General features: G+C 37.8%; 1 protein-coding gene across 1 annotated transcript; it reads left to right on the top strand.

Annotated features, from left to right (window-relative positions):
- The first annotated feature begins 6,503 nt into the window (after positions 1-6,503).
- On the top strand, positions 6,504-8,711 carry LOC120073758 (CBL-interacting serine/threonine-protein kinase 12-like). The gene has a single exon (XM_039026585.2). The coding sequence runs from the start codon at positions 6,821-6,823 to the stop codon at positions 8,222-8,224; it is 1,404 nt and encodes a 467-aa protein (XP_038882513.1). The 5' UTR covers positions 6,504-6,820; the 3' UTR covers positions 8,225-8,711.
- Positions 8,712-13,515: the final 4,804 nt, after the last annotated feature.

Here is a 13,515-nt window from a genome sequence, read left to right on the forward strand (position 1 = left end):
TTGGGTTAGTCGAGATTTTCAATGCTGATCGACGCAAGCTCACTTTTCACATGAATTCTTTGTATAATCACCGCATATTCTACTTGTTAGCCTTCATAATTCTAAATAAAAGACTGCAATAACTTGTATTTCTACCAGCTATCACCAGTTTGGTCTCATTTTTTTTTGTAGATCTATTTGCAACCTATAGGTTTAACCCTCATATGGTTGATCTACAAGTTCCCAGACAGAGTTGAAATACATAGACTCCATTTCAATGTTCATGGCTTTTATCCACTGTTCCCTGTCAAATCTTCCATTGCCTTTTTAAAGGTTAGGATCCTCTAATCCATCATCATGTATGATGTTTTGAGTTTCTGTTAAACCCATATAGCGTTCAGGTTACTAAATAACCCTCCCATTACATCGATGCATACTCAACTCTTGAGACGGACGTGACAGAACAACAACAGTTGTTGATGGATCAGTTTGATCAACAACTCTTGTTGATGTTTCTATAACATCTTTGGTCATTTCTTGCAATATTAGTTTACTACGAGGTAGATGATTTTTTATATGATCTTTTTCCAAGAATGTAGCATTTGTCGATACAAATACTTTGTTTTCTTGGGGATCATAGAATAACTTTCCTTTTGTTTCTTTAGAGTATCCTACAAAGAGGCATAATTTCAAACGTGTTTCCAGTTTCTTAGGATTTTGTACCAACACGTGTGCTGGACAAACCAGATACAAAAATGACGTAATTAGTTTTGCATCCTTTCCATAATTCATACGGTGTTTCTGAAACAATTTTTTAAGGAATAACATTTAGAATATATACTGCAGTCTGTACTGCACACCCCCAAAAGGATTGAGGTAACTGAGCATAACTCATCATTGATCGGACCATGTCTAACAAGGTTTGATTTTCCTTTCTGCAACACCATTTTATTGTGGTGTTCCAAGTGTTGTGAGCTGGGATTGAATTCCATGATCTATTAGATAGTTCTGGAATTGTAAATCCACATACTCACCATCTCAATTCTCAATCGGATCGAAGTATTTTAATTCTTTTACTTAAAAAATTTTCGGTCTTGGTCTTAAATTCTTTGAACTTTTCAAGAGTTTCAGACTTGTGACTTATTAAGTAAATGTAGCCATATCTTGAGTAATCATCCATAAAACTCACAAAATATTGATAGCCTTTTCGTGCTTTTACACTCATCGGACCACATAAGTCTGAATGTAAGTTCGAGAGGCTCTTTGGCACGAAGACTTTTGTCAGAAAAAGATCTTTTTGTCATTTTTCCCTCAAGACATGATTCACATGGAGGTAAAGAACTATCTTCTAACTGACTTAGATGATCGTTTTTTTACTAATCTCTCAATCCTGTTGAGATTAATGTGACCAAGTCTGAGGTGCCAGGCGTTAGGAGAAATTTTTCGTTTTTTATTTTTAGTCTCGGCCGTTTTAAACATCTTTATATTTAGAATGACCTTTGCTTTAGTGGTTTTAATATGTACAAGTTATTTTCGAGTCTTGTAGAACAAACATGAACACCTTTTGAAAAAACAAACACTTCATTAGATTCAAAAGATATTTTGTACATATTTTCTAGGAGACAAGAAATGGAGATTAAGTTTCTTTTCATCTCAGGTACATAATATACATTTCTAAGTAGGATAAAAGATTCTCCAAAAAATAGCTTGACATCTCCCACTATATGAGCTAAAATGACTTCAACTGTTCCCATCTTGAAAGTCATTTCTATTTAGAAAGTTGTCTCCAAGAACTAGTTTCCTGTAGAAAAATGCAAACATGATTAGTGGTGCCTAAATCTAATATCCAGGTTAGGTGAGTATTCTCCCTAGACATGTTTCAACTACTAGTAAATCTGATTTACCTTGCTTCGCCTTTTCTGCTAAATACTTTGGGTAGTTATGCTTCTAATGCCCATCTTCTGATTTTTTATCTGGTTTAAAAAGTTCCTCTTTAACTGAGGATTGAAAAGAAATTCCCTTATTCTTCTTCTCGGACTTTCCATCTAAAGACATATCAAACATAAGTAAGGAACCAAATATCCACTCTTAACTATGTTATGTCTTGAGCTTCCTCAATGGCAGTGACTTTCATGTCAAATCTCTTAGGTAAAGATCTAAGAACCTTCTGTCATACCTCCTCCCAGATTACCCTCTTAACCTGGAAGAAGATGTGACGGTAGCAGTTACTAGCCCTATCGCTAACACTTACCACCTTTACCTTCTTACTTCTCTTCTGAAGTGCCAACCTGATAACCATTATTAACTTATACAATTAGCTCACATTCGAAAGACTCAACATAATTTTTATATGATCACATGCTTAACAACCATGACATAATATTTACAGTTGGGCCTAAACTTTAATAACAAAACCTTGATTTCCCTCAAAACATGTGTACATAGATATAAACCATCAACCTAAATTCTTTTAACTAGCCGAGCCTTTTAGTTGTAAGCAGCAACAGGATCAATCTTGAGGAATCTGACCGATACCTAGAAAAGGAAAACATAGGAAAACTATGAGCTAGTTGCCCAATGAGTGACTATAGAAATCATATTATACCATGCTTCACATTATTATAAAACATGTAAACATACTGGGAAACATTTCTAACAACTTCCTTTAAACCATGAACATAGTCATAACATCAAGCTTCTGAGAAGAAAACTCATTAAACATCAATAAACATCAACAAACCTTAGTTGAGAATGAGCATATTGCTCTAGCTCTCAACGTCTGTATCCGGCCAAGAGACCCATACTTCGGCCTCTCATTCAGAACTACCTACGTGCATGTGGTACCGTCAACACCTTAGGTTCTATCACCCAGGTACCTTCTCCAAGTCCTTTAGTACCTAGTTCTTCTCTAGAATCAAATCAAGCTTTAAAAGTAAAATATTTACATTCAGAATCATTCAATCATAGCATTTATCTGGAAACACATGCTTCATCATAGAAACTTAGCTTTTTTAATGAATTAACATATACATACTGGAGAAGAAATGCCATGCAATTCATAAAACATTTGTTGCTTGAGAACGTATAAACTTATCATCAAACATCATTGAAAATTGCATGGTCTTCTATGCACAAAACATTGAAAACATTAAGTTTATTTTAGTCTCTCACTATTCGTTTGAGCTTTTTATGGTTTGTAGGCTTCTTTTAGCTCCCCTTGGCCTGAAACGACATAATTCCTTGTTAGATTCCTTAGAATTCCCATCAAGATGCTTCAAATAGTTTGTTTACTAGTGAAACCTTCATCATCGAGATCATCAATACTAACGAGATTGTCATCATGAGCGAGATCATCCTCATGAGCAAGATCTTTAAGAGCGAGATCAAGCACCACACTAGCGAGACTTCATCATTAGTGAGACTTACCATCACCAACGAGATTTTTATAAGAATTCAGCGAGATTCTTTTCCTGAGCGAGATTTAGCACAAAAACTAGCAAGATTCTCATCATGAGCGAGATTAACACAATCCTTGTCTCGCTCTCGCTCCCTCGGGTGAGCTGCTTGCTTGATCTTCCCAAGCAGCTGCCTGTACACACCGAATTCTTGTTTCAACTTTATAAGTCAAAATCTTGAACTCTTTTCAGGAAACTTCCTTCTACATACTTGTTTAGAATTGAGTTAGCTTTCTTATCTTAACATTTCAGCCCTAAATTTCTTGTAATTTGGCTTGGAGCTTCCAATCTTTACCACTGGCCCTGATTAATCTTAGAATATGGCTTTTCTACAATTTATGCACTTTTTGACCTTCTTCCTATGTGATCTTTCTTCGGCAACCCTATCACAAAAACTAGACTCTCCCTTTCAAATGGCACCAATCTTACTTAATTCGCTCAAGTCAATTTCTAAAACCGATCCTTTGAAATTCATCATCCTTTTTATACTTTTGGCTGCCTTCTAGGCATGAATTATCAAATGACCACCTCACCCACTAATGATTTAGTAGATTTCACCAAATCTAATTAATTATTATTATTTTCTTTTTTCCTTTGTAATCCCCTGTATTAAACCACAAATTTCACTTATCATTTATTTAACATAATATCCTCATGGCTCAACATACTTATATAGAAAATGTAGAATTCGAGGTTTACACCTTCCGCACAAGTTTTTCTTCTAAAATGTTCTCTCCAAGGGCAAACGACTCATTTGCAATGTCTAACAGCCGAACTTTGAATTCAACAATGGATTATTCATCATGCATTCTAAGGTTCTCAAACTTCGATTTCAATAATTGTAGCTTGACTTTAGAAGTTCTTTCATGAGTAACAGATAAGATTTCCCATGCCTCCTTAGCAGAGACACAAGTATTAATTAGTCTTGATATGTTGCGGTCTACACTAAGAAATATGGCATTCAAGACAATTCCCCAACGAAGCTTCATTTTCTTCTCTAGACCATCGAGGCTCTGACTTCAAGATTTCCTTTCCATCACCAGTTTTGGAGGTAGGATGAGGCCACCCAAAGACCACAACCTTCCAAGTTTTGCTATTTATCGATTTTAAAAAGGCTGTCATTCGAGCTTTTCAATATGAATAATTTGTTTCATCTAGAATCTAAGGACGAATGGTAGAGTCACCTTATTTGATCCCATCCATGATCAAAGCACCTGAGGTGAAGGTGACTTGTTCTGATACCAATTCAAAAAGCAATGGGATGACTCCTCACTCGAAATACGAATGTTAAACGGAAAGCACTGACAAGCACTATAACAATAAAATACTAGAAACAAGTAAACAAGTAAAGGTACATAAAAGTTGGTAACCCGGTTCGGTGATAATCTACCTACATCTTGGGGATAGTGTGCCCAAGAAAGATAATCCACTAATATTAAAGAGTTAAGCAGTTTACAATATAGTACTTATCTGTCATACATGATCACTATAGTGACTCATATAGAATTCAACTCACTAACCAACTAGGCTTCCCCTAGATGTGACACTCTCTCTCAAGTATACTTAGGCTCACTCTAAGTTTATAATATTAGTATTAGGCACTTCGACTTCTAATAATGTGTGAGACCCCTCTCGTTGAGATGTCTTCCTCTTAATAAGTAAACTTCATTCACAGATGAATCTTTGGATACCCCTAAGATGGAGAACTCTTTCTCCGAAGCTAAGTCTTAAGTTATTTTTAAGACTGAAAATCCCTTCTCCAGCAACAATGGCTTAGGCTCCCCATAAGACCGTGATTTACTTCAAAGTTTTACACTTCAACGAATGAAGAACTTGCACAGCGGAATAGTAAGTAACAAGCAAGGACACGACGTTGTATAACAATGGTCGTAGAACAGAACACACCTTACTTGATTAACAAAAGTGACAACCCTAAATGTTCAATGTGAATCTTCTTAAATAATCAATCCAAGAAAGGAAACAAATTTCTATTTGGCAAAGATAAGCCGCAACTCAATAAAGGAAAATATCGGACAAAAAATTGCAACAAGATATTTCTAGGTAAGGAAAATATTCTGTAAGAAAATAGACTATTGTTTGAAACAGATGTCCAGACTTTATTTGAGACAACTAAAAAAACCATAACTTTAGAAAATTATAAAGCCAACTAATCAAATCTCACACATTCCACTTAGAAAAATATTATACGAAATTTATAATTATAACAATTAAACCATAAACTTTCATTAACGATTGAATTTATGGCCCATTTGGATTGATTTGAGAAAAAAGTGTTTTTTAAAAATTCATTTTTATTTAAACAATTTTGAAAAAAATTGTTAAAAATACATTTGGAAAGGTATTTTGTTTGGTTGCCAAGCATTCTAACTTGTTTCTAGAATGAGTTATTTTTTAAATTAAACACTTAAAAATGCATTCCAAACACACCTATGCTCTAATAATCCATTTTGTAAAAGTGAGATTTGAGAATTTATGCAGGGTGATCTTGAAAGGTATTGTAATGAAATGGTCTAAATTGAAATTGAATGGCTGATAAATGATTAGAAGTTTAATAGACTAAAATTAAAGGTTTCACACAATACCAACAAAATAAATTTAAGAATAATGTAAATTGATATACTAACAAAAGTTGAGAAATGAAATTGACACAATTATTATATAAAAGATTTAGTTGATATAGATTGATATTTGTCCATAAATTTATTAACTTGTTTAGGTTATAAATTTTGTATAATTGTTTATTTTATACCTATCTTAAGATTGAAAATTGATGATATAATATCTATATTTATCATTTGATTTAAATCATATGATGGAAGAATTTATAATTTAAGAAGAGAAGCTTGATAATCGGTGAATGTGTTTTATATGATAAAATTAAAACTTAAAATAGATATTGAAAGTATAATGTGAGATGTGATGTGAATACACAAAAGAGAAGAAAATGTGGCTGGATACAGTTGCTGAAAGACTTTCCAACAATACGTGGCAATGAAAAATCCAACGGACAAAAACCCTAAACAGAGAGACTAAGCTAATATCTATAATATAATTTTATATAATAAATATAATGTCTTTGCTTTGCGTATATTTAAACCCACCCTCTCTCTCCTTTATTTCTCTCTTTCATCTCTCTCGCCAAAATCAGAAAAATTAGAAAAGAAAAGAAAAGCAGAAAACTTTATCGTTTCACAATCACGGCCTCCTCTCAAACCCCAAATCCAGCAAAATTCATCCCGAAAAAGCTGCCATCTATTTTAATGGTAGAGCATTACCCTCCAAATTAATCTCCCAAGCAACCCCACAATCCTTTCTCCGCCGCCTCCTCTGCATTTTCCCCCTTTCCCCTAATTTTCTGTTCATCAATGGCCGACCGGCCCGACCCTGACAAGAAGACCGAAACCACCAGGAAGGACATGCCCGCCCTTCTTTTGGGCCGATACGAGATCGGGAAGCTCCTTGGCCATGGCACCTTCGCTAAGGTCTATCATGCCCGAAACATCAAGACCAACGAAAGTGTCGCCATTAAAGTCATCGACAAGGAGAAGATCCTCAAGGGTGGTTTAATCGCCCACATCAAACGCGAGATCTCAATCCTCCGCCGTGTTCGACATCCCAATATTGTGCAACTCTTCGAGGTTATGGCCACAAAGGCCAAGATCTACTTCGTTATGGAATATGTCCGTGGCGGCGAGCTTTTCAAGAAGGTTTCCAAGGGCCGATTGAAGGAAGAGGTAGCACGAAAGTACTTTCAGCAATTAATCTCAGCCGTTGCTTTTTGCCACGCTCGTGGTGTTTATCATCGCGACCTTAAACCGGAGAATTTGCTGCTTGATGAGAATGGGAATCTTAAGGTCTCCGATTTTGGCCTCAGCGCTGTCTCCGATCAAATTCGACAAGATGGGTTGTTTCATACTTTTTGTGGTACACCAGCTTATGTGGCTCCGGAGGTTTTGGCCCGCAAAGGGTATGAGGCTGCGAAGGTCGATATTTGGTCATGTGGGGTTATTCTGTTTGTTCTGATGGCCGGTTATTTGCCCTTCCACGACCAAAACATTATGGCAATGTATAAGAAGATTTACAAGGGGGAGTTTCGGTGTCCGAGATGGTTCTCGCCGGAGCTAATTCGACTCCTAACTCGTCTTTTAGATACAAATCCCGAAACCCGTTTCACAATTCCTGAAATCATGGAGAATAGATGGTTCAAAAAGGGGTATAAGCATATCAAATTCTATATCGAAGACGATAAGGTCTGTAGCGTTGAGGATGATAACAATGATGTCGATTCCTTGTCGGATCAATCACAATCGGAATCGGATTCCGAAATTTTTGAGACCAGAAGAAAGGTTACCTCACTTCCAAGACCCGCGAGTTTGAATGCATTTGATATTATTTCGTTTTCGCCCGGATTTGATCTTTCTGGATTGTTTGAAGATGGAGGGGAAGAGGCAAGATTTGTGTCCAGTGCTCCGGTGTCGAAGATTATATCGAAACTGGAGGAGATAGCCAAATTGGTGAGTTTTACAGTGAGGAAGAAGGATTGCAGGGTTAGTTTAGAAGGGTCGCGGGAAGGAGTGAGAGGGCCATTGACAATCGCAGCCGAGGTATTCGAGTTGACACCGAAATTGGTGATGGTAGAGGTGAAGAGGAAAGGGGGAGATAAAGCAGAGTATGAACAGTTCTGTAATAATGAATTGAAGCCAGCATTGTTGAATTTGAAGGTGGAAGATTCTGCAGCTCCATCACATATACCATCAGATACCGAATGAAAGCCATTTTCAGATAACAGATAAAAGGGAAAAAGAAAAGGTATGCTTTTCTTTCCTTCTCTGTAACTTCTTCTCCTCTGCTCTAACCAAAGCCCCAACCCCATGTATGATAACTTCCTTCATTTTGTTTCTTTCTCTTGAGTTTCTCTTTTTGTTTTTTGTTTTTTGTTTTTCTTCCATTGCGTTTCTCTGTAATTTGATTGCCTCTCTAGAATGGGGTTTGGATTCAATGCGAGGAGAACAAAAAAGAAACAAAGAGGGAAAAAAATGGTGATTTTTAGATGTTAATATGTAATCTTCAAACTTGTGTGATGTAATCTTGTTTTGACTTCGAGATGGCTAGCGTAGAGTGGAGACAGAGAGAGAGAGTAAACTGAGAGTTGTGTATTTGGCACTGGCAGGTATTCGTAATCTGTATGTATGAAGCATATGAAGAAATAACCAAAAAAAAAAGAAAAAGAAAACTTATATGATTATTGATCTTACATATTGAAGTCTTGATTTTATTGTCTGGTTAATTTTTTTGTTAATGATAGTGGAAAGATGAAACTGGTTTTTGGTTTTGAATTGTGACATGAGATTTCAAAGAATGATTTATGACATGTAATCTTGTTTTGGTTTTGAAATGAGATACTAAAGAAATTTTTGTTATGGAATGGAATGGTGGCATAAACCCAAAGGCAATACCCATCCCCAAAGTTGGAAACTTGATTTTATGTTTTCTTTATATTGATTAAAGAGAAGAAGGGTTTTGGTGTGTGTGGCTGTAGGCTGTATTATGTGATAAACTCACAAGGGGTTGCTCACTTTAAAGACAAAATTTAACTAATTCAAGCATATTTCCCCACTATTAAACTACGTGTCATTTGAATGAATTCAACGGTGATTTCATAAGAGACACAATTGGAGTTTTTGAATTTTAAAAATAGCTTTTTCTTAGACGTTTGTTTAACTTTTATGTCTTGTAAGTTGACAAATGGTTTGAGGTTGTTTTGTCTCCATTCATTCAGGCTTTGCTTAAAAATACTTAAAAAGGTTGAAAAGAAGAAGACAGAGGATTTAAAGAATGATTGTTTTGGGCAATGGGATATGTTAATTAAAGAGTGGGGTGTGGTGGGTGAGTTGTTTAATGTTAGCGACTTGGAACCACTTTTCCTTGATTCAAATTATAGGCTCAAAGTATGAATATGATATCAAGAGCCAGGAGTGCTTTGACACGTCACCCGACTCTAATATGTCTTTTTTTCCCTTTCATTATCATTGTTTTTCCTATTCAATTTCCCTTTTTTTTCCTTTTAAAAAAACTCTGCACATAGTTTCAATTGATTTCTGAAATTAATTGGAGAATCTGTAACATCCGTATCAAGTATCAACCATATTTAATTACCTAATTCAATTATAATATTGTATTCTGTAACTCCTCTCCCTCTCACACACACCGTGCTTATTGGGTTTTTACTTTTTTTGAAAACTAGCTTGGTAACTATGAATTTCAAATTATGTTTATTTAATAATGGAAATTGATTCTTTATAGTACAATGAATGTGATAGACCCTTAATAATCAAAGTATATGAAAGAAGAAAGAAAGCAAAAGGAAAATAAGTAAATATTGAGAGAATATAAGGGCTAGGGAACATTGTTAGTTAGAGGAGAAAAAAACAGAAAAGAGAGAGAGAGGGGCCCACGGGAGGGGAGAGTTATTTGTAAGGGTGATTGAGGCCATGAGGGGCATTCGCAATTTTGTATCAATTCTCATATTTTGAAACTGATGGGAGAGAAGGGAAACTCTCTAAATCTTCTACTTTGAAACTGATGGGAGAGAAGGGAAACTCTCTAAATCTTCCCTACTATTAATAAAATAAGGAAAGACATTCCAACCTTATCAACTAGTATCGAGAAGGGAAGCTCTCTAAATCTTCCCTACTGTTAATAAAATAAGGAAAGACATTTCAACCTTATCTACTGGTATCAGAGCACTCACCTAGACATGGTGGGAAAGATGGAAGCACAATTAATTGCTATGGAAGAAAAACAATTGGAGATGGAGGAAAGGATGGGTGTGTAGTCGAAGGAGGTTAAGGATTGGATGGGCAATATGTCAGCTCAGATGGCCTTAGTCTTGTCAAAGATAGAAACGATGAGTAACCCAGAGAAGCATTTTCCATCATCGGAAAGAACTCCAACGGACAAAGGGAAACAAGTAACAGAAGGCTTTTCGTCAAAAGCAGAAAATCAAGAGGGAATACACGCACCTGGAAGCAAGGAGATTCCGTTGTTTGATATGCGATTGAGGAAACTTGAGGTACCGATCTTCAAAGGGGAAGAAAATGAAAATTCAGATGGATGGTTACATAGGGTAGAAAGGTACTTTGTGGTGAACAGGCTATCGGAGAAGGATAAATTAAACGCAACTGTGCTATGTTTGGAAGGGAAAGCGCTCGACTGGTATAAATGGGAGGACGATTGGTCGTCGGTGAGCAGTTGGTCGTAGTTTAGAGAGTTATTTTTTACGAGGTTTCGGCCGGCGAGTGAAGCAGATTGTTACGCCAGAGTGATGTGGCTACAACAGGAGACGTCAGTGAGGGATTACCGAAGGAAGTTCGAGCGATACTCTGCTGGGTTGAAGGAGTTGGGTGATAAGGCCTTGGAGAGCAAATTCGTTTGTGGGCTTAAAGAGGAAATTCAAAGCGAGATGCGGAAATTGAAGCCCGAAGGTTTGAAGGCCAAAATGCAGATGACCCAATTAATCGAGGAAGATCAATTACTGCAACGACGCTTGAGTAAAGGGGCCGGGTCGGAGGGGATTCATAACCCGAATGCAAAGATGAGGGGAAGCACGAGTGGATCGAGTAGCCGTGGGTCAAGCAACCCGATTAGTCGAACCATCACAATCAACCTGAACCGGGGAAGCTCGACCGGGTCGTCTACCACGATTGTAGCGCGAGGAGAAACAGGGACGAAGGGGGTCGCCGATGGCTCATTTTGAAGACTATCCGATGCTGAAATAAAGGAGAAACGAGATAGGGGCCTGTGCTTTAGGTGCGACGAGAAGTTTAGTTTTGGCCATCGCTGTAAGAAGAGGGAGGTGCAATTCATGTTTGTTCAGGAGGGGGAAGATTTAGCCGAGGAAGGGGAGGAACCTGGTATCTTTGAGTATAAGCCAGACAAAACATCACTAGAGGACGCGAAGGAGATTGCGAATCTCTCCTTAAACTCATTGGTTGGGCTGAGCTCACCAAAAAAGATCAAGGTACGGGGAATCATTGGTGATAGGGAAGTTGTTATATTGATTGATGGGGGAGCCACGCATAACTTCATCACCTTGAAGCTAGTCACGGAATTGCAGCTGCCAATATCACCCTCCAAAGGATATGACGTAGTGTTGGGCCCGGGGGGATCCGTTCAAACTGCCGGAGTATGCAAAGGTGTGTATATCACTATTTTCGATTTATCAATTATACAAGATTTTCTCCTTCTACCGTTGGGCAGTGTAGACGTTATTCTTGGAGTAGTGTGGCTGGAAACTCTTGGACAGATCATTTTCGATTATAGACTGCCAACCATGGAATTCAAAGTTGGGGAGTGGACAGTCCAATTGTAAGGAGACCGAGGCTTGGTTAAGTCACAAATATCCTTGAGGTCCATGGCCAAGGAAATTAGAGGAGGGGACCATGGGGTCTTGATAGAATTAAACAACTTGGATCTGAATCGAGACAAGGCAGTAGAGGAAGAAGACAATACAATGGAGACCATGGGAGATAAAACTGGTGTACCTCAGGAAATTCAGCAGGTACTGAGGCAATTTGAAGCGGTTTTTCAAACACCCTCTGAACTACCTCCACAATGAAGACAAGATCGCACCATTGAGCTACTTCTAGGGGCAGGGTCGGTCAATGTGAGGCCTTATAGATACCCACAATTCCAGAAAGATGAAATTGAAAGAATGGTCAAGGAGATGCTAATGGCAAGGGTCATTCAGCCAAGTCGAAGTACTTTTTCTAGCCCGGTCTTGCTGGTCAAAAAGAAAGATGGGAGCTGGCGTTTTTGTGTTGACTACTGTGCCCTGAATAATGCAACCATTCTAGATAAGTACCCTATTCCCATTGTTGATGAGTTATTAGATGAGCTATATGGTGCCACAATCTTTTAAAAATTTGACTTAAAACCAGGTTATCATCAAATCCGAGTTCACCCAAGGGACATCCACAAAACTGCTTTTCGAACACATAAGGGCTACTATGAGTTTTTGGTAATGCCCTTTGGGTTGAAGAATGCTCCATCTACTTTCCAAGCCATCAAGAATGAAATCCTCAAACCATATCTTTGTCAATTTGCGTTGATCTTCTTTGATGACATTATGATTTATAGCAAAACATTGGAGGAACACATGAGTCATTTATCAACAATCTTAGAGATATTGATTGACAACCAGCTGGTAGCAAATTGGAAGAAGTGTCAATTTGGGGCAACGAGCATTGAATATTTGGGGCATATTATCTCTGCACAAGGGGTATCGACCGATCCATCCAAGTTGGAAGCAATGAGCAGCTGGCTTACACCACGTAATGTGAAGGAATTAAGGGGCTTCCTCGGTTTCACAGACTATTACAGAAAATTTGTGGCCAACTATGGCGCCATAGCCTTGCCACTAACTCAGTTACTAAGGAAGGGAAGTTTCCACTGGAGTGAGGAAGCAGAGAACATTTCAATGTCTTAAATCCGCTATGATGTCTGTACCAATGTTGGGATTACCCAACTTCAACGAGCCTTTTGTTGTAGAGACGGATGCATCAGGTGTAGGGGTGAGGGCCGTGTTGATGCAAAACAAAAGACCATTGGCATATTTCAGCCAAGCACTACCCCCGACTCATCGTTTCAAGGCAGTATACGAGTAGGAATTAATGGCCATGGTGTTTGAATTAGAAAATGGAGACCTTATCTTCTAGGAAGACACTTCATAGTCAGGACAGACCAGAAAAACCTAAAATTTCTTCTAGAACAAAGGGTAATCGCCGGAGAATAACAACATTAGATCCCCAAACTCATGGGATATGACTTTAGCATTGAATACAATAGGGGAACTGAAAATTCAGCCGCAGATGCTCTCTCTCAACTACCAATTTCACTGGAACTTGGAGTGCTCAGTGTAATGAAGGGGTTGAATACCTCTGTTTTTGTTGAGCAGGTGGGTGCAGATGAGGAATTGAGTGGGATCCGACAAGCATTGTTAACTGATCAGTCTGCTCCTAACGGATATAGCATTAAAGGTGAACTGCTATACTACAAAGAA

Source organism: Benincasa hispida, chromosome 3 (assembly GCF_027475165.1).
Source record: "Benincasa hispida cultivar pf3 chromosome 3, pf3_genome.v1.1, whole genome shotgun sequence".
Classification (NCBI taxonomy): Eukaryota; Viridiplantae; Streptophyta; class Magnoliopsida; order Cucurbitales; family Cucurbitaceae; genus Benincasa; species Benincasa hispida.

Bases quoted from the DNA above. Each gene is read 5' to 3' on its own strand.
- LOC120073758 (XM_039026585.2), top strand. From the start codon at position 6,821: ATGGCCGACCGGCCCGACCCTGACAAGAAGACCGAAACCACCAGGAAG.